General features: G+C 30.8%; 1 protein-coding gene across 5 annotated transcripts; it reads right to left on the bottom strand.

Moving 5' to 3' along the window:
- Window positions 1–1,200: 1,200 nt before the first annotated feature.
- LOC129921008 (zinc finger protein ztf-16) lies at window positions 1,201–19,479 on the bottom strand. 5 transcript variants are annotated; one of them, XM_056002609.1, is made up of 7 exons: window positions 19,174–19,479; window positions 8,985–9,413; window positions 8,703–8,921; window positions 8,403–8,640; window positions 8,108–8,344; window positions 7,921–8,052; window positions 1,201–2,349 (listed from the first exon to the last, which is right to left on the bottom strand). In XM_056002609.1, exons 1-7 carry the CDS (start codon window positions 19,278–19,280, stop codon window positions 1,963–1,965), a joined length of 1,749 nt encoding a protein of 582 aa, XP_055858584.1. In that variant the 5' UTR covers window positions 19,281–19,479; the 3' UTR covers window positions 1,201–1,962. The 5 variants fall into 5 exon arrangements, with proteins under 5 accessions (XP_055858584.1, XP_055858585.1, XP_055858586.1 ...); XM_056002610.1 differs by lacking the exon at window positions 19,174–19,479 and adding an exon at window positions 16,414–16,448; XM_056002611.1 differs by lacking the exon at window positions 19,174–19,479 and adding an exon at window positions 15,595–15,767.
- Between the last annotated feature and the right edge of the window lie 858 nt (window positions 19,480–20,337).

Below are 20,337 nucleotides of genomic sequence, written 5' to 3'. Positions count from 1 at the left end.
CCCTACGCTGGCTGTTCTCTGGACTTCCTTGAGTTTGTTATACATAATTTAATGCTGTACGCTCTTTTTACTTTATGATCTCTTCAGTTAATTGTAAGGAAAAGAAAAACACAATATATTTTGCTAAACCAAGTTTATTTAAAACAATTCAACGAAATTATAACAATAAAAATAATTTAATCTTCAATAATAAATTTGTCTAGGTTTAAAAAAAAAGAAAACACAACAAATTTAAATAGTCCTTAACATACATATATATATATTTATAAATATATATAACATTCTTACAATTATTTAACCCAGCACCAATTAAGTTCAATCCAATTGCGAATTAATTAAAACTCAAACGCAAATATATTGAGCCTAAATTAGTGAATATTTTTAGCCAAAGATATTCTTTTATAAACCAAAGGGAAATCATTTGTACTCAAAGACAAATTTATTTAAACTAAATAATTATGTACACAATATGTATCACAATCCCAAATCTTGTTTTTTTTTTTCATTATAACCTCAAGTGTAATTATTGTGGAAGGTAAGTTGCCATTTACAGGGAGTTTCGAATGTAATAATTAAAAAGTTAAATCTAAAATGTGTATTGTTTAAAATAATTTACATTTGGCTTTTAATAATGTTTTCAATATTTTTAATAAACGGTTTGGTTATAATATTGTCGTTTGTGTAAGATTTATTCAGCATTGTATTAAACTTATTTTCAGTTGGGTTAAATAAATGAACGAATGCTATAATATTAATAATAATAAAACAATCAACAATATTGAATTGAAAATAAAAATTTCAATTTTCATTTTGTACACAAAAAATTGTGAACTTTTGGACGGATTTTATAAATTTTTTACTTTTCTTTTTCTGGAAATTTTTTTTTTCTACATCATTAATATATGTATAAGTATTTTTTTTTTTAATTGTTAGTTAAACTCTGAAAACATAACAATTTTATGCCTTTAAGGCCATTTAACGGTAATTATATTACAATTTATAACATGATAAATATTCTATATTAAATAATGTTTTTATCTTGTTTTCTATTAAAATCTACCAGATATATACATATACGTATCTATATCTGAATGTATATATCATTATTGCCAGTTTAAATAACAATGCATGGAAGGTAGGTATCTACGTAGCTCCAAATATAAAAATATTATATTGTAATAATTTTTTGTTCTCGTTCGATTTTTGTTTGTTTTTTTTTTTTGTAGACATTATGTGTAATATCCTTCTAATGTTGTATTTTTTTTTGTTTTGTTTTGACAATTTGTAAAGGTACTTTTCTACAGCTTCAAAACTTTATTTTTTTGACAAATATAAATAAAATTGTTTGCAACAATATAAATATTTTTTTTTCTCTATTTACCTTTATAGAGCTAAACGAATATATCGCAGGGTGTTTCTTATATATCTAAATATTTTATAACCTTCACCATGGGGTTCTATCTTAGTATTCAGCCTAAAACGTACTAAGTAATAAAATGTGTTTATACACTATATCTCTAATAACTTTAACACTTTTTTTTTTGTTTTTGAAAAATTTGATTTCCTACTCTTATAATTTCGCTATCAAAATAATATATTATATACATTATGTATATGCATGTATTTATGATTACATACATTTTTATTTGAAGATTTCTAGTGCCGTTTATTGAAATTATTTGTACCAGAGTTCACCATAGCAATAGGTGTAGCATTTGGTAGTTGTACTGCAAAATGGGTTAGGTATTTATATAAGTTTCTATTGCAGAAGGTAGTGTTTTTACTTTGTAACCCACTTGTTACCATTATGTGTACTACAGGACAAAGTATATGAAACTAGATGTTGTGTAAAGGAAAGCTTAACTATCACATGTGATTTGCATTTTCCTAAATTAAATCAAAGAGTTTTGTTTTTTTTTGTTTACCCATTATTTAGCCATCTTCAAATTAGTAATGTTACTACTATTGATGGCTCTTACTGAGTAAATGTGAATTGAATTCATAGACGTTATTGCATTGCTCGCCGCAAATATTGCACTTCCATGGATTGCTTTCGCTGTGGCATCCTTTGTGTAAGAAATATAATGTTTCATCTGGAAATTCGATTCCACAGAAGAGGCATGGTAAAATTTGTTTTCGGTTGTTCAAAGATGAATCAGTATCCTGGCCGCTTGAAGTTATAGTGCCATTGCAAATGCTTGAAGAGTTACAGCTGCCTATTTGTGGTGTTGCACCGTTTGGCATTACATTGTTATTATCGAGAAGTGCACTTCGGTTGATCCTGTTGTTTGCTCTGGCACAAATACGACGTTTTAAATCCTCACGCAGCAATGATTTTAGCGGTGAAACCTAAAAAAATATGTATTACAATATTTGTGAAATCAGTTTTATATATGTATATTGTTAAATTTTAATCATAGTGAAGTGAATATTTTAACTATTTGCTGCAAAAACGACTTATCGCAAAAAAAAAAAGAAATTTCCTATAAGGATAAGGTTTTTTTTTTTTAAATTTGAAAAAAATTTCCATACCAAAATTCGATTCTTTAAGTTTTTTTGCTTATTCGATTGTATTTGATTTGGCTGAGATAGGCATATAGCCCAGTAATTTTAGGTTTTATCTGCGGAAAAATTCCTATAGGGTAAAATTGTCTTCTTCGAGCTCAATGCAAAGGGTACTTTTGCTAACAAAGTTTTTGATGAAAGAATGGCATTTCCGAATTCAGACTTTTTGGAGTCAATCCGTTATTTAAAGTGAATTCTTCAAAATGCGTCTATTTTTTTTAGTGCATTTTTTCATTTTTTGTATATTTATGGTAAATTTTGAATAGTATAATTATATTTTTGTGTTTTCATATTTAGTAATTTTTAGTTTCCCGCGATAAATTCAGTTTTCCACAGATTTTTTAACAGATACACCGAAATTATGACTAGCAACAGAAGATGTACTAATTTAAATGTTAAGTTCCGCCGTTTTGACCAATTTTTTACAAATCGAGGCCTTAACAAGTCTGTCAGTACGTGCTTGAAACACTTAAAATGCATTACCTTACCAACGTTGAAAAAGAACGTTTGTCAAAATATTTTTTTCCCTCAAAAATTAGTACTTTTTATACAAAAAATGCAGCCTCGAAGCATAATACCAACTATATGACTGACATTGACCATCATGAAATTCACCATAATATACTTATTAAATAACCGTCAACTTCCTTACTTTATGTTTAACCGTTACAGATTATTCTCATCAGTTAGAAAAATGTTCATTTTGTTAAAATACTTTTTCCGACTATTGTATGTAGATTGAATGACGACGTTATAATATAGTCTCTTTCTCAGGGCTCTACTCCGAAAACGGTTAATGTTATAGAAAAATTCATAAGTCAATATTTGTAGATAATTTTATGACGAACAATTTTTCTATAGACCCCTTTTGACCTACGACACGTGGAGAGATATATGCGAAAAACTGATTTTCGTGACCTTTTGACCTCTATAACTTCTAACGCTGGCACGATATCAATGTTGATTTTTCACATCTTCATTACAACGTCGTAACGAAGGTGTATACCAAAATTCAGCCCAATAGGAATTTTTCCGCAGATTGGGGTTAAAAATGCCTAAAATTACTGGACTAATAAGCATTGCTCTAAAAAAAAAACAGAAGAATTAATTTCCTTCAAAATGCTGTACCCGAAGTATGGCCATTTCAACCTATTTATTTTTCGCATTTTTAGTTTTACTCAAGTAAAAAAGAAACATTTGAGGAGAAAGTATCTTATCTTAGGAAACGGTTTTTTTGCAGAAGAGTCAATAGCCCGGGAGCCAGCGTCAACCTTTTTTTAAAGAAATGGATGTATTTATTTTTTTCGGTTAGTTTTTAAGTTAGAAAAACATAAAATCGATGCCTGCAGGCGCACCCGTGGTGCATTAATTTACAGTTAATTTTCAAAGTTGTAAAAAAAACGAGGTCAAATGTCTAACATCCCAACACCTAAAACCTGTCTAGAACGTTAGTTGGCATCACAGTACACATAAAAAGGTAATATATTCCGAACTGACATTGGTCGCCAGATTGTCAAAACATGACACTTTGGCGACCAATGTAAGCTACCGAATTCTTAATTGTTTAAAATACCGACGAAAAACGCACAAAAACCGATAAACCACGCACACCACTAATTTTTAAACAATTATTTACCATTTTCCGCGATGAAACACGAAGAAAATTTGTTATTTTTCAATTTATAATATTTTTAAATGACATTTTATAAATTAAAACAAAAACAAATTTCCTGTTTACTGCGATTGAAATATAAAAATTAAAGGCCGACCTGACAGATTGGTGCCCATTTTTGACAACGTTAGGAATATATTACCTTATTATGTGTACTGTGAGTTGGCATTGCCTTGAGAAAAAAAAACCATGCCTGCCACCTGTACAGTGGGGCGAAGTTAACCTGCCGCTAACCTAAAGTTGTAAAAAAAACCGTGACATTGTTACATATATGTGATAATGGCTGAAATATGTTTAGATAGTTAGTTTGGCATTTAAAATAGACGTAAACCATGCCTGCCGCTTGCGGTATACAATCCAAAAATATTTTTTTGTTGGGTAGAAATCTGGGAGAAAAACAATAGGTCTATCTAATGAATCTGTTCGCTTATGCGATACAGAATGTCACCCCTGATCCGCATAGAAAAGATCCGTAAAGTACAAGTTTTCGTGTTTCATGAAAAAAATCTCGCCCCCAACTCGTTCTACAATCTGTCATGTTTATGTTCCATGAAGTTGTTCAGCACAGAAAAGTTCAAGTTTTTCTGCTCCTACTTTTGGGGTAGAGTAATGGCCATATTATTCACTAGTTTAAAAAATACATCTGGATGTAAAGAAAATGAAATGTCAAAAATAAATCGAAATCCATGATATTTACTATCACACAGAGAAAAAAAATAGTCGTTTTTATCTATTTTTTTTAACTATTTTCATAGTTAAAATCGGGATAACTATTTTGGATTTGGATTTGTTTTTGACATTTGACAATTTTACATCCAGATGTATTTGTTAAACTAGTGAATAATATGGCCGTAAGTGAGTGAAAAGTGTCAATTGTCAGCTGTTTTTTTGATTGTGATAAAAATAAGAGAAAATTAAAAAGTGAATTTCTTAAAAGTTTTTTACAAAAAAAAAAAATAACGGGAATATTAAAAGTGCTAGTAAATAATATTTTTTTTTTTTTAATAAAATAAATAATATATTTTAGTAAAAAATTATTTCAAGAAATGATCTTTGAATTTTAAATTTTGCAACTCATATGAGAATATAAGGTGATTGTTGATCATCACAAACACAATAAGTACTTTTGCTCCACGTAAGGTGACTATCAAAGTGAAGATTACCTTTTTGTTATGGATTGTGGGTGACAGCTATTTATGTGTCCTTTTCACTTTCTATTAAAAAATAATACGAACATTTTAGTTCGTTGAGTAAAATATGGTTTCTTGTGAAGAAAAAATATAAAAAATTTAATATTTATGAAGAAATAAAAAAACAAATTAAACACCGGTAGCGATCGAACCTCGGCCTTCCCCGTGTGAGTCGAATACTCATCGAAATCTCTGCAAAGAATAGGTGATAGTCAAAAGTGACAATCAAAAAGGTGACAATTAACTATCACCTTAGCCGATTCCACCCCAGCTCTAAAAGTCTTATATCACTCGAAAAAGGGGCAAAGGGGGGGAAAAATACCTTTTTAATCTATTTTATCTAAACATCTAAAAAATTAGAAGTATATGTGTATATTAGGGTGGGTCAAAAAAATTGAAATTCTTTTTTTTTTTAGAAGAGGTTTGTGTATTTTCATACTTGCAGGCAGCTGCTTGTGTAATCAATTTATATTGAGGAATTTGAATGAACAACAACAACTTGTGTGTGTTACCACCAAGTTCATAGGCTGGAGTTATAGCTATTTCACGGGGACCAACCCGATCATCAGACTCCTTTCAGTGGTGCTAAGTCGCTTATGTTCAATTGATTTTGAAAATTGCCCGAGCTGGGCTTGAACTCACGACCTAGCGGTTGGGAGGCCGACGCACTACGCTTCGCACCACCGCTGCCACTTGAGAATTCATAACCCCGAACAGGTTTTCCAATTATCAAGTTCACTTGAACCGACTAGCATTTTTATTAACTCAGACAAGTCTGTTATTGTTCATTCGGTTTCTTTCACTTTTTCTCCAACTCTATTCGTATGACAACAATTCGTTGTTCGTCTACAAGGAGGGAGATGAGCGGAGATGGTACTCTAAACGGTTAAAGCAATCAATTTGATTCCAAGGAATTTTTTATAGAACGTTTAAGCCTCTACAAGAATATATCTTGCTAGTTTGAAAATAGTGGATTTTCAGTAAATTGGAAAATTTTGAAAAGTAAAAAATGTTTTTATAATTTTTTTTAACTTTGAGCTCGAATATCTTTAGAATGGTTAGATTAATGAAAAAAGTTAATAAGACATTTTTTGTGGAACAATCTATTTCCTACAAGAATATGTCTTGCGCGTTTGATTATTATAATTTTTCAATTAGTTACAAAATTAAGAACAAAAAACGAATTTTTAAAGATTTTCTCGATTTTTGGACCTCAAATATTTATCAAACGGTTAGATAAACGAAAAAAGTGTACAAGGCCTTTTTGTAGAGCGGTCAATTTCCTACAAGAATTTGTAAAGAAATTTGCTAAAAAATCGATTTAAAAAAAAAATGATTTTTTTTTAGTAGAAGCTTGATGTAAAAATGGAAAATTGCGAAGCGGAGGACCTTCCCATTAATATTAAGAGCTCATATTTGGTGTGTATATTCTAGAGCAATCGATTTTTCGGAGTACCAAATCAAAAAAAAGAATTTCGATTTTTTTGACCCACCCTAGTGTATATACATATACTCTGCATTAATATATACCTCATAACAATTATATTAAAAAAAGGGGAAAGTGGGAAATCACCTTTTGCTGTTTTTAAGAATTCTGTTTTGAATATATGGGTATCAAGAAAACATAAAAAAATGTATTTTTTTTTTCTTTTTTCATTTTACACCCTTCTCCCTTCTTTGTGCCCTTTTTTCTTATATTATTGTATATGGTTTAAATTTATAAAAAATATATGTATTTTCTTGTATGCATTTAGTTTCATAGCTGTTTCTATAAAATTAAATAATTAATAGATTAAAAAGGGTGTTTTTCCCTTCTTTGTCCCTTTTTTGGAGTGATATAAGACTTTTAGAATTGTTATAATTTTTTCGGCGTTTTTATCAAAAAGTATACGAAATTCATCAAAACATTGTTTCTCTACCAGAGTTCTACTCAAAAACAAAATATTTTTGGATCGTATACAGTATGGGGGTGTGCGACTTGACACTTTTTGCACCACTGTTGAGGTGGCAGGCATCGGTTTTGTTGATAAAAAAATAATTCAAGCGTTATAATCTTTAAGATTAAATAATGACGCTGGCTCCCGGGCTATTAACAACAAAAACAATGCATGATTCAAATTAATACTATTGCAAGACCCTAAAGTCGTTTTGAAGAGATCACCACCATTTCGGGGAACATTCGTCCAATATTATTTTTGGCGTTTGGCAGATGGAAGAATACACTTTTTTGTGATCTAACTGTTAATGAATCTATAAATGATAGCTATAGCGAACATTTGAGCATGAAATTTTTATCTTAAAACAAAGTTGAATTTTTTTATAATCATCAGTGCTGTTTTGACTTAAATGCGAGATTGACTCGGTAGAGAGACACATTTTTTTACATTGTTCTAGTCCTTCAAAAAATTGAATAACTTCTAGATAGGCATTGAAATGTCTTCGAAATTGGAATTAAGAACTTGTCATATCATTATAATCATTTCAATGAATTACCTTTATCAATGAAGAGAGCCTACTGTTTGGCGACGCCATTTCAGATTCATTGTCTCCATTATTAGAATCTACTAAAATGTTCTTCTGGTTTAAAAGGTTTTTTATGTCAACCGTTTCATCGTTTGAAGGCTCCTTGAAATAGGAAAAACAAATTAAAGCTATGAACTAAGATATGTGGACATTTTACTTGTTTTATAGGTATTAGGCTTATAGAAGGTGTGATGTGATTTTCGTGATGATTATTGCTTTTAGGTGACGCCACCATGACAGTGGAATTGCTGGTGCTTGTTGGAGTTTTTGCAATGCATTCAGTTGTTGGTACATGCTGTTCACCCTGTGGCGGTGGTGATGTAGCATTTGATGCAGCTTCATTACTGATCTTAATTTTGTTAAGCGGTTCCACATAAACCTCGGTCTGGTTGTTCTATGTGATGAAAAGAAAATACACAATAAGAGATTCAAAAATAAGAAACAAAGCATACGTTGAATATTTCTCCATTTTCGGTCATTGAAATTTCAACATGAGGGGTTAGAAAATGCATTGGTGGTGTTGCATTGTCCGTTGAGCGCAACGATTCGCCGCTATCACTATGCGTTGGAGCAGGAGTTTGTGAAGAACTCAAATTCTGCACAAAAGCCGCAGCAGAGCCTTGAGACTCTAATGCCAGCAACAAAGAAGAGGGACCACCCGGACCAGGATTGTCTAAGTCGATTCCGTGCCTATCAAACAGAAAAAAAAGTACTTCATAAGGTAAATGTCAGATATGATATAAATAAAATACCGATTGAAGAAATGAATTCGTAAAGATTTCATTGAACCTGCTCGGTAACTGCACAATGGGCAAGTTTTCACCAGATCGTGTTGTCCAACATGTTCATTCTGAAAATGTGCTCGCATGGCAATCTGCCGCTGAAATCCTCTATTGCAAATCGGACAGTGGTAAGGCAACGTTTTAGTGTGTGTTGTAAAATGTTCAGCTAAATGATCCTTTCTGAAGAACCTGAAAAAATAAATTAATTGAAATTTAGTTCTTCTGTTTCTATAAAATAATATTGGAACCTACCTCTTTTGGCATACTCGACATTCGTAAGGTTTGACGCCCGTGTGTCTCATTTTGTGCCTTCGCATATTGGCCCCATTCGAAAATTTCATGTTACAAACATCGCATTCGAACACTTTTCGTGATGAGCTTTGTTGTTTTACTGTTTCTCCCGGATGGCTAGCATCTGTTACCCCATTCGAACTGTCCTGATCTTGCTCTTCTGGCACAGCTAGCCTAGAAGAGCTAGACAAGCATTGCACCATGTGCAGCAGAAGAGATGGACGTGAATTGGTTTCAAAGTTATCACATCGTTCACATCGAAAATTTGTTGAGGCACTTGTTCCTTCTGTTGCTATAGTAGAAGAAAGGACCTTGTCGTGACCGTCAAAATTGTGTTCTTCGGGTTTTATTAAAACGGGTTTTTCAACAGTCCCTGAGTCAGCCATTCGACTGTAATAAAAATAAAATAAAATGCATGAAGATTTAAAAAAAATGTTAAATACAAAATTTTAAAGTTTAAAATTTAAAGGATACCTAATCTTTGAAACAGAATGGAAAATGGCTGTAGAAAAGAATATCGATTATGTTGCTTACGACATCTAAGATATTGTAGCATGTCTTAGCTTCAAAGTCTGTTCGATGTTCTCTAAGCCTTTCAGGAATATAAAAAAAAAACGCCAAGCTAATGGCATTTCGATATTTTACCCACAGTTTAGAGCTGCAGGGGTAGCAACCTCGAAATTTATTTAACTTACTTACTCAACTTATATATAACGCTCATAGTCCAGTACCCTTGCGCTGTAACTATATCGCTGGCGATAAATAATTTTGAATTATTATAAAATAAATTAAAAATAATTTTGAAAAATTATAAAAGCAGAATTTTGGTAAAATTCGGAATTTATGAATTAAAAAAAGAAATTATGGCTGAACAAAATTCTTTTTATGTTTAGGTATGTGGTAAAATGGATTTATAGGCATTTAAAAATGTTTATCATTATTGATAAAAATACAGAACAGAGGCGCAGATGAATATCAATTCAAAATATTATAAGAAATAATTTATGTCTTCATTTTCTTTCCATGGGATTTCCTGAAACCGAGATATTCGGAGATATACAGGGTGATTCAGGAGTAATGTGCCAAAAAAGCTAGAGCGTGTAGGTTAGGTCGAGACAAGAAAAAAATCGTATGGGAGGGGGGCCTATTCCCCTTCGTTTAGCGAGGAGGGGTAGTTAAAAAAAAAATTGACTTAATTTGGAAAAAAAGTTATTAAAAATCAACGGTTATTCTTACAATAACGTGCTATACCTTTTTGTAAAGCCAAAACATTAGTCTTTTACAAAATTTTCAAGCAAAGTCATTTTATGGCACAGATTTTGAAAAATTAATTTTTAAAATCAAAATTTTGAAAAAAAAATTGTAAAAAAATTAAGACTTAAAAAAGAATACAATATAGTGATACAGTATTGGATTAACCCTGAATTGATAAACTTTTTTCATTGATAACACCTGAAAACTTACCTGACAATTTGTCTTACTATGTCTGGGGTGCTCGCCGCCCATGGATTCTAACTGTAAGGGTCTTAAGAAAGTATAATTGTTTCATTTTAATGAAAAACAATGAAATAATACTTGCGCAAGCAGTTCAAAATAAAAAAGGACTTTTTAAATCATATTCTTTGATTTTTAAACTTTTCAAGAGAATCATTTTTTCCAAGATAACATTTGAATTCTTTTCCTTAGTATTTGCCATTTTTCTTGTCATCGATTAATCTTTTGGATGTACATTATTATTTGTTATTCAATTTCCATTAAGAAATTGCGATTTTATTGCCTCAAAGCTAGAATCTATGGACGGCGAGCACCCCAAACATAGTAAGAAAAATTGTCAGGTAAGTTTTCAGGTGTTATCAATGAAAAAAGTTTATCAATTCAGGGTTAATCCAATACTGTATCACTATATTGTATTCTTATTTAAGTCTGAATTTTTAAAAAATAATTGACGAATGGTTAATGTTTCATAAATCAACAAGTCCAGCCACGTAAACAGAAAATAAAGAGAAAAAAGTAGTTTTGGTTTTTTGTTAATTTCTCGAAAACGACCAGATATTTTTGAATCTAGGTTGGAATCGGCTATTGTGATCGGTGATAATCACAAAAGACCAATTTGCTTTGAGAAATATGATTTTCGTAGTACAAATTTGGTTCTTGTGACTATCGCCGATCACAAATCACAATAGCCGATTCCACCGCTGGTTTTCTGTTTTTGTTTAAAAATAAATAAGAGCATCGAATTTTAAAAACTAAATTAGTACTTAATTACATAAAATTTTGAAAAAAATTAGTTTGAAATTTTTTTTTTCCAATTTTTTTTTTTCAAAATTTTGATTTTAAAAATGATTTTTCAAAAACTGTGCCATAAAATGACTGCTTGAAATTTTTGTAAAAGACTAATGTTTTGGCTTTACAAAAAGGTATAGCACGTTATTGTAAGTATAACCGTTGATTTTAAATAACTTTTTTTCCAAATTAAGTCAATTTTTTTTTAATTGCCCCTCCTCGCTAAACGAAGGGGAATAGACCCCCCTCCCATACGATTTTTTTCTTGTCTCGACCTAACCTACACGCTCTAGCTTTTTGGCACATTATTCCTGAATCACCCTGCAGATATTTTTGACGGCAGTTACTCGGAATCGTTCACCAGTTGCTCGTTTTCTATGGTAAAGAGTATATTTTAATTCCCAAAATGTAGGTAATTCAGATGACCACAAAATAAATCAGAAAAATGCTACCCAAAATGTACATAAGTTTACAAAAATTTAAATATACAGGGTGTGCTGTAGAGGATGGATAAGCCTAAAATGGCTGATAGGTGCACTAATGACTGTTCTAACACCAAATAGAAAAAAATTCTATCACAACCAGTTTAGAAAATATAAGCTTTTTTTCGTTCAGTGTACTTATTTCATCATCTTTCGTTTTCTTTAACCACAACCACGATTGAATGAGTTTTATAAATATCTTATTCTTATAATTTTCTACAGTAATTGGCTCACTACATAAAAAGATAAATGTTTTTGCAACTGTTGCACCTTTTCTTTGAACAATTTTGAAATTTGTTTTTCGATGCAAAATGTAAAAAATAAAATTTTGTATGAAAATTTTTAAACACCTTTGGCATAGACAAAATCTATAGTAATATAGGTGGCCAACTTTTTTAAAATATGAGCGTTAAAAGGGCATTTTAGAATGGTAATAGTTTTTATCCTACATATATAGAGTTATTAGGAAGTGATTGATCCAAAATGCAAAAAGAGCGTATTAATTTAATAAATTAATTTAGTTGTATAACCTTAAGTTTTTTTACATTGCTGATACAAATGCATGGATTCCATCAATGTTTTTGTTAAATCATATTTTACAATAACTCTTATTACAATAACTCTTATTTCAAGAGATTGATCGTTTATTTAACTTTTTGAAACCTAGGGATGAACCAAAAGGCAAAAAAATCCATTATTGGAACTATTGAAAATAAAACGCATGACTGGTAAATGTATATGCAAACAAAACAAATAAAAAAAAAAAAAAAACAAATTTTGTTCTTCAACTGAAAAAAAAAGAACATTTTAAATGGAACTGAGTTCCAAATAAAGTATGGAGTTTAATTTCAAAATTGTTAGAGCCGTTTAAAAAAAAATAATTTTTTATAATAAAATTTTTTAAAAAGAAAAAAAAATTAAAATAAATTTGTTAGGTATGCCATTTTGTAAAAACTATTAATAAACACCTTAAACCAAAATTTCAAAAAAATTCAAAGTCCTGTTTTCAAAACTTTCATTTAGAACAAAAAAAAAAACATTATTTTTTATTGAAAAATGTAATTTTTTGAACCAGTAATATGAGAGATAGTCAGAAATTAAAAAAAACGGCAATATGGGAGGTACCGTTAATAACTATTAAAAAAAACTTCTTTCATCGCCTTCGACCACATTTACGCAAGTTTATTTTAGGAGCGTTCATGAAACGTGTATGATAAATTTTTCTATTTTGTGATGTCGTAAAGTTTACACTGTTTCATGAATACATTTTTATTGTATGTCATCATTTTTTGAATTTTTTAAATAATAAAATGACGGCATAGTAAGTTTTGGATGATTGTTTTGACTCCTTTGTTTTATCGAAGTCAGAAAAAAATTGATTAGATCCCATTTTTTTAAATAATTTTTGTTAGAAAATTCAAAAAAAAAAAAATAACCTCCAAAATAGTCAAAAAAACGTTTTGTTGCATTTTCTAACGGTTATATGTATTACAAAAACGGGTTCGAGTTCACCAAACCGCGAAAACCTTCAGAGAAGTATATTTTTTTTCGGCAACGAATATTTTGTAAATTAGTGCTATTTATGATACGGTTAACTAAAAATGATCATAAATAAAGGAATAATTTGCCAAAATCCATGTTGTGCTTTGAAGTTTTAAGGAGAGTTAATAGAGAAACTTTAAAAATTTGATCACATTAAAATTTGGAACACATGTATCCCCGTGTTTCTCGAAGTAAGAAACACAAAATTTTAACGAATGAAATGTGTTATATACTATAACTTTTTCATGAATAGTCAAAAAAATAGCAAATAAAATGAAAGCTTTTATTTGTCAACTTTTTAAATTTACGGATGTTATTTTAATTTTAAATAATCAAGCGCACTTATTCGACAAAAGCTCGCAGTTGGGTGTATTGATTAGGGTGGATCAAAAAACCACTTTTTCGAATTTTAAATCCTAATAGTGCGGAAAATTTGCGAATGGTGAAGACTAAGAAGGGTTTAAAAAATAATCAAATCTGTTAATATCTTCTGTCTCCGGTTTGGCCTTGAAACTTGGAAAACAAATTTAAAAATTGTATTTTTAGACAAAAAAAAAGTTTGAACACCCTAACGCCTTATTTTTTTTAATATAATTGCTTTAGAAAACTTATTTATGAGCCAAATATTAAGTAGAAAAAAATTGTTCAAATTGGGTAAGGACTTCTGGCGTTTTGAAATTTGTTGTATGATATATTTTCATTTTTATGTAACATTTAGTCAATTATTATTTTTAAAGTAAAAATGAAGTTGGCACAATCAGTGAAAGTCATGAACTCGCTGAAGAGTTAAAAATCCGTCCGTCAAGCTTTCTTTGATTTTTTTATCATTGTCCTCGCTACACAGTGGTGCATTTATGGCGTCAAAAATCATTGCACGGCCATTTCTGCCATATAAAATGCACGGGTAATCTAACACTGTGGACTCTTCTCTCACTTCAGCTAACAAGGTAAAAAATAAACCCTCCTGAAGTCGGGTTATATAAATGTAGGTACTGATTCGTTTTCGTACGATCACCTAAGTCTCTCGTGAATTATTAAGTATATTTCTCCTTCAGGAATTAAAAAAAAGAAAACAAATGAAAACCCAACTTGAAAAGCTAAAAGCTACATAACATTCAAGTCCCTATCGCCATAATCATAATAAAACTCGTATTATTTGGAATTTTAACCATGAACGTTTGGAAATTGGTTTCTATCAAAAAATTAATAAAAATCATCTGTAATGAATTAAAATGAAATATTTATGCATATATGATCTGCCAGGTATCAATAAAAAAAAAACATAAGGCATTCGCTTATAAATAAAAATAAAAAAAAAAAACCAACGCATACCCAAACAAAATTTACTTTTACTGCAAATCCAATACCACCACTACGAGTAGAGCAGAGTAGTATTTGAATCATCAGTAGCATAATTAAGTCATTGGGTCAAGTTTTTACCCAAACTAGGTCACTTCTACTACACAACATTGCAATTGGTGAAGCAACCGAAACCGAAGCTACATCTAAAGCAAATGAGAAACAACACCAGAGTCAAACCGAAAGCAAAACACAAAATAGGACGCGAAAAATACAACCCAGAACGAAGAACAGAATTAAAAAAAAAAAAAAAACACTTTTATAATAAATTCCGTTCTTATTAACACACTTTCCCGTTCTTTGAATGTTTGCTTTTTTAGTGGCTTTGTCTTCTATATGTACCTTCACACATTCTCCCAATATTATAGAAAATATACTCAATATTTTTTTTTTTTTTTTATATATATTTTGTCTAATTTTTAAATCGATTGTATCTTTACTTTTATGTTGTTGCTATTTGGTGCGAGTATTAAGATTAACTAGTTTTAGTTTTTCTATTTTTTTCTTAACTATATATGACAGCGGGGAATTAATGTCATCTATTTAATATGTAGTTAGAAATCACTCATTTGGGAGCAAGGAGAAGCAGCAAAAGAAGAAGAAAGTTGGATACAATCGATAGCGATGTAGCTTGTGGGAAATTAGGAGAGCTCCCTCCCCAAACCCAGAAATATTTATTTGGGATCTCCTTTACTACTTGCCCCACTTTGCAGAGACCTTCCAACACAGCTAGAGACAGGTGAAAACTATTCGCAATTGTTGGATGGTGGGTTCGAGCGAGTTGCAACTTGTAAGCTGTAGATAAATATCGTGACCCAATTTCGAATTTCTGAGCAAGTGTTCGCTCAGACGAGGCACTGTGTTTCGTTGTCGATTATTTTTTTTTACATTTTCAAAAAACTCACTTGTCACAGCGTCACACTTATGCGAATGGAAATTTGTTAATTAGTTTTGATATAAAATGACTCGCGGAAACACTTAAATAATTTTGAACTTCTTCTAAATAAAAAAATCAAATCAAATTTTAATGCAGTAGGCAGCAAAGCAAGGCAGCAGGGCAGCCAGCAGGCGGACTTATGTTGCCATTTGCCAATACCCACATTGGGTGTGTGAATATGAACAGTGTTGTTATTTGGATTTATATGTACCTGTTCGTGGTTTTTATTCAAGAATTATTTCTGACAGTTTTATATTAAATAATTGTTCTGCAGTCATAATTGAATATTTTTAAAAATTAATAACAGCCGTATTTATAAACTCATCATAGACAGTGCATATAGCATTATGTACTCTTTATAATGTCTTTAAACAGAAAATTGTTATTTATAAAATGTATGCAACGTTGCATAGAGGTTGTATAAGCTAAACGCGGTCTTAGGTTGTTTAAAGCTTGAAGAAGATTATATTTTCCTCAAATGTCATTTGAACATCCCATAATTTTCGAAAAAGAAAATACAGCAGTGATTTGCATATTTTTTTTTCATTGAAGATTTTTTTTTTTTGGATTACATTTCCAATTAAAGGCGTGTTTTTTCTACAACTCAGTAGCTACTCATTTTTCATTTTATTCTCAAAACAATAATAAAAATTACACAAGTATTTGTTTTTATTGTTTTTCGAATAAAATGAAAAATGAGTAGCTACTGAGTTGTAGAAAAAACACGCCTTAAGAGAACAATTTGAAATCAACTAAAACAAAAAATAAGAAATTTTGAGATTTTTACCTGATATAATTTACATACATGTGTGTTTTCTATTCATCTTCTTCTTTTTACATAGAAATATGATTTACGTATATTTTTTTTTATTGATGTAATTTTTTTGGATAACCTATATTTTCATAAATGTGAACGATTTGTTATCAAGTAAAACAAATGAAATGTGTTTTTTTTAGAGATTTTGTTCTATATATGACATCGTTTTTGTTTTTTTTCGAATCAGATGGAGTTGTTTTTCGTGATTAAAAGTACTATTTTTCCATTTTTAGTACTTATTTGGACACAAACCTAGCCTATAATGGCTAAGAAAATGTTTTATAAATATGCATTGTATAACTATGCAGCCGTTTACTGTTAAGTGAAATCTAATAAATAAGGCTGTAAATGTGTAACTCTTTCTTTTGAACGTTTTGTTTAATTGTTGAGTTTTATTTAGCAACGTGTGCCATTAAAAAGAAAATATTTACAATTTTACAATTTTTTTTTTTTAGTAAGTTACTTTTGAACGTGATAAACTAATCACGTGCTTTCAGCGACTTTAAAATAAAAGAATAATACAGTGTATTAAATTAAAATTTCTGTATATTTTCAAGTGCAGTTTGTCTAATGTTTTAGTCTATCTAAATAGGTGTTTTTTATTACAACCGGTCTTAACTGGACAAAAAAAAAAAACCAGTTATCTTCTAAAATAGCTAAATTCATGCTTGAACCAAAGTTGATCCACGACTAATCCGTCGAAATCGACGGGTTAAATTCCTGATCCGAGGCTGAACCACGTTTGTACAACTGGCCCTAAGCAATTTGCATGTTAAATGCAACAATACTTTAGCCCCTTGGGCTTAGTTGTTTAGCCCGGATATTTTTCTGGGCTTAACTTTTTGAACAGTTTTAAATCTGTACTACCAAATTAATTGTTTAGAATTTGTTTGCAAACTTGAAAACTGACGTTTGGAATGATAAAATGTATTTAAATATTTCTGCTAGCATACATTTTTGTATCTCTTTGTTTATGTTTACAATAAAAATACAAGAAATACCCGAAAGCGAAAAATATGACAACTCTAAATTTTTGCTGTGTCTGTTGTTTTCGGAACATTCAATAAACAGTGCTGCCAAGGTTTCGAGTTAAGCCCCGGTCTCTTAATGTAATAAAAAATAATATTTTTCATTGCATTCATTACAAGAGATAGCATAGATCCCGGCTTTTTCAAGTTTTTAAGCTTAAAAGGGTTAGAATGCACAAGCTGCATACCATTCTTATTATAATATGATGTTTTTAAGGTGTAAGTTATTTCAGGAAAGTATGTTATAACCACTCTTTGCTTTCATTTTTACCGACTTCCAAAACGGAGGAGGTATTCAATTCGTCTGTATTTTTTTTTTGTTTTTTTTTTTTTTTTTGTTTGTTTGTTACCTCATAAAGCCTAGTACGCAGATCGCGCTAAAATTTATCTTTCATACAAATTTCCTCCAAAGATAAATTTTAGCGAGGATTTTTAGCCAGGTAGTACGCAGTTCACGCGCTAAATTCGAATTCTCATCTACTACTTTTGAAAAAAGTCTCCACTCAATTTAGCTCGCGAAATAAGGCTCAGCGCATTTTTTCACAGATAAATTTTGACATTTTTGTGGTTGTTGTTGTTGCTGCAAGGAATAAGAGGCAAAAAAAACCTTGGAATATATAAAAGAAGAGGAATAAAACAAAATGAGAGCGTTAAAAAGGTATTCTGCAGGTAAAAAAAATATGTAATGTAATATTGAATGTAAGCTGGTATAAGTAAATGAAACTGTGATTCAGCCGTTATTTTTAAATTTAAATTTATCTTGGCTTTTAGCGAACGCGTGTAGAGATAAAAATTGTCGAGATAAAATTTAGTTTAGCGTGATCTGCGTACTGGGCTTAACTTTGGACTGATTGAACCAATTTTGATAATTCTTTTTGTAACGGAAAGCTGGTGCCTGCAATGTGGTCATTTCAATTTCGTTAAGTTCTGGCCATAGGAACTATTAGAAAAACTATAAAACCCAGTTTTAGCCATGGAAGTCGGTTTTGTTTTTTGATAAAAATGATTATTCAATATAATTTCATGTTCCATGATGTTTCTATTTATCAAATAGAGGTTAATCCCAAAATTTAAATATATTTTTTTTTTTTAATTTTCAATTGAGAAATATAAAAAAATATATAACAACGCTGGTATGAACATGAACACGCGCATATATGTGGTAGTGTATTAGTGTGCTGTGTGCACATAAAGTCATACATCAACATCACTTTCGACTGTTAGCTGCGTGTGAAATTAGGTCAACAGGTTTGGAGCCAGCAATAGCAACAACATTCAGACGAACCGTCAACCGAATGGCCAAAATCGAGCCAAAACCAAAAGCCTGCGTGCTCATGTTTGTATGTGTTGTTTTAAAACGTCAAACTTGATAATTTTGCTGCCTCAAGTTGGGGGGCATTTCGACATCCTCCTTCGATTGCAATGGTCTGAAACTATGAATATTATGTGCTCGTTTGTACTGTGGAAATATTATGGTACAAGTCAGAGTCACAAACATTTTGATGTGTGTGATTTGAATAGAATAGGTACAAGAGAGCGGGAGGCCACTCAACCATTCCTTTCACAATCGACAATCTATAATACCTCGCACTCCAAAAAGTTTATATATTTTTTTTTCTTTAGAAAATATGAAGTATTTTAATTTATTTTTATGAAGAAAGAAAAAGCTGTAAGCAAGTTGAATAATTAGAGCACAAATCACCTTCGAATAAATGAACTAGGATGATGGTCCTGATTCCAAATTTGTGATTGGAGGCGACAGCTTCGATTTACGCGAGTGCGAAAGGTTGTATCACTGTTTCGATTCATAGAAGATAGCTGGCGCGACGCTTGACATTTTTATAATTAAAGTTTCTTTTCTAATTAGAGCGCACAAAATCGGACAGAAAAATGAAAAAAAAAAAAAGAAAACACTCAAGGCCTTTCTCTATATTATTGACGTGACGACAAACTTAGGCCTTTGATAGCTTAGCTTTTGTAGCTTGTATGAGGTAAACTGTTCCAACATTCGATATGTTTTTTTTTAGTTTGACAGATGAGTATTGCATTCAGTGCGAAACAAAATATCGATATGATATCGAAAAACATATGGCGATTTAAAATGTCATCGATGTATAAATGGGTGCGTTCACGTACCGATCTTAGGGTATCGGGATACCTTTGTGTTGTAATCCCATATAAAAACTCAGCTGATTGGAAACTGACTGTACGCTGCTGATCGATCTGCGTACCAGCTGGTACGCAGATCGATCAGCAGCCTAGGCTTGACAAGAAAAAAAATCCAAAGGTATCCTAAAAATGTCTGGATATTCGTGTATCTTAAGCCTGGTACGCTGTTCGAGATAAATTTTAGCTGAAATAAAATTCCCATACAAGTTATCGATAATTTGTAGCGGGAGCTGCGTACCAGGCTTATCCATCGGAGGGAATAATCTCTGAATATTCACCAATTACCATTCTGCTATTTATCGGTAATGTTGTTTGGTATTCCACTATTCTCGTTAATGAACTTGCTCCATACTTTTGCGATCCGCATACAAAATGTTGCGGATCTGTGCCTTTTGGTTGTAAAGCCTGGTACGCTGTTCGCGCTAAATTTTAGCCCAGATAAAATTCCCATCCAAGTTATCGATAATTTGTATGGGAGCTAAAATTTAGCCCGAGCTGCGTACCAGGCTTAAAAATAAGTTCAACGTCAATTTCTCATTTGTATATGTATTTTTTAATATGTTATAGGTTGTTTTTATTTTTTCTAAAAAAAAAACACCAAAAAAAGATAAGCAATTTTGAATTTGTTATCAAATAATTAAAAAATTTTTTTTTATTTTGAAATTTCGATAATTTGAAACTTCTTTTTCAAGACTTC

This window comes from Episyrphus balteatus, chromosome 1 (genome assembly GCF_945859705.1).
Source record: "Episyrphus balteatus chromosome 1, idEpiBalt1.1, whole genome shotgun sequence".
NCBI classification, from domain to species: Eukaryota; Metazoa; Arthropoda; class Insecta; order Diptera; family Syrphidae; genus Episyrphus; species Episyrphus balteatus.
The sequence above is the reverse complement of the archived record's forward strand: the minus strand, read 5'-3'. Positions and strand labels throughout refer to the sequence as shown.

What these genes read in the sequence shown, in the direction of transcription:
- LOC129921008 (XM_056002609.1), bottom strand. Translation starts at nt 19,280, where the DNA reads ATGAATCGAAACAGTGATACAACCTTTCGCACTCGCGTAAATCGAAGC. An exon ending in CCTAGTTCATTTATTCGAAG is followed by an intron (nt 9,414 to 19,173) that starts GTGATTTGTGCT and finishes TTTTTATTACAG; the next exon opens with TCGAATGGCTGACTCAGGGA. An exon ending in GCCTAATACCTATAAAACAA is followed by an intron (nt 8,053 to 8,107) that starts GTAAAATGTCCA and finishes TCCTATTTCAAG; the next exon opens with GAGCCTTCAAACGATGAAAC.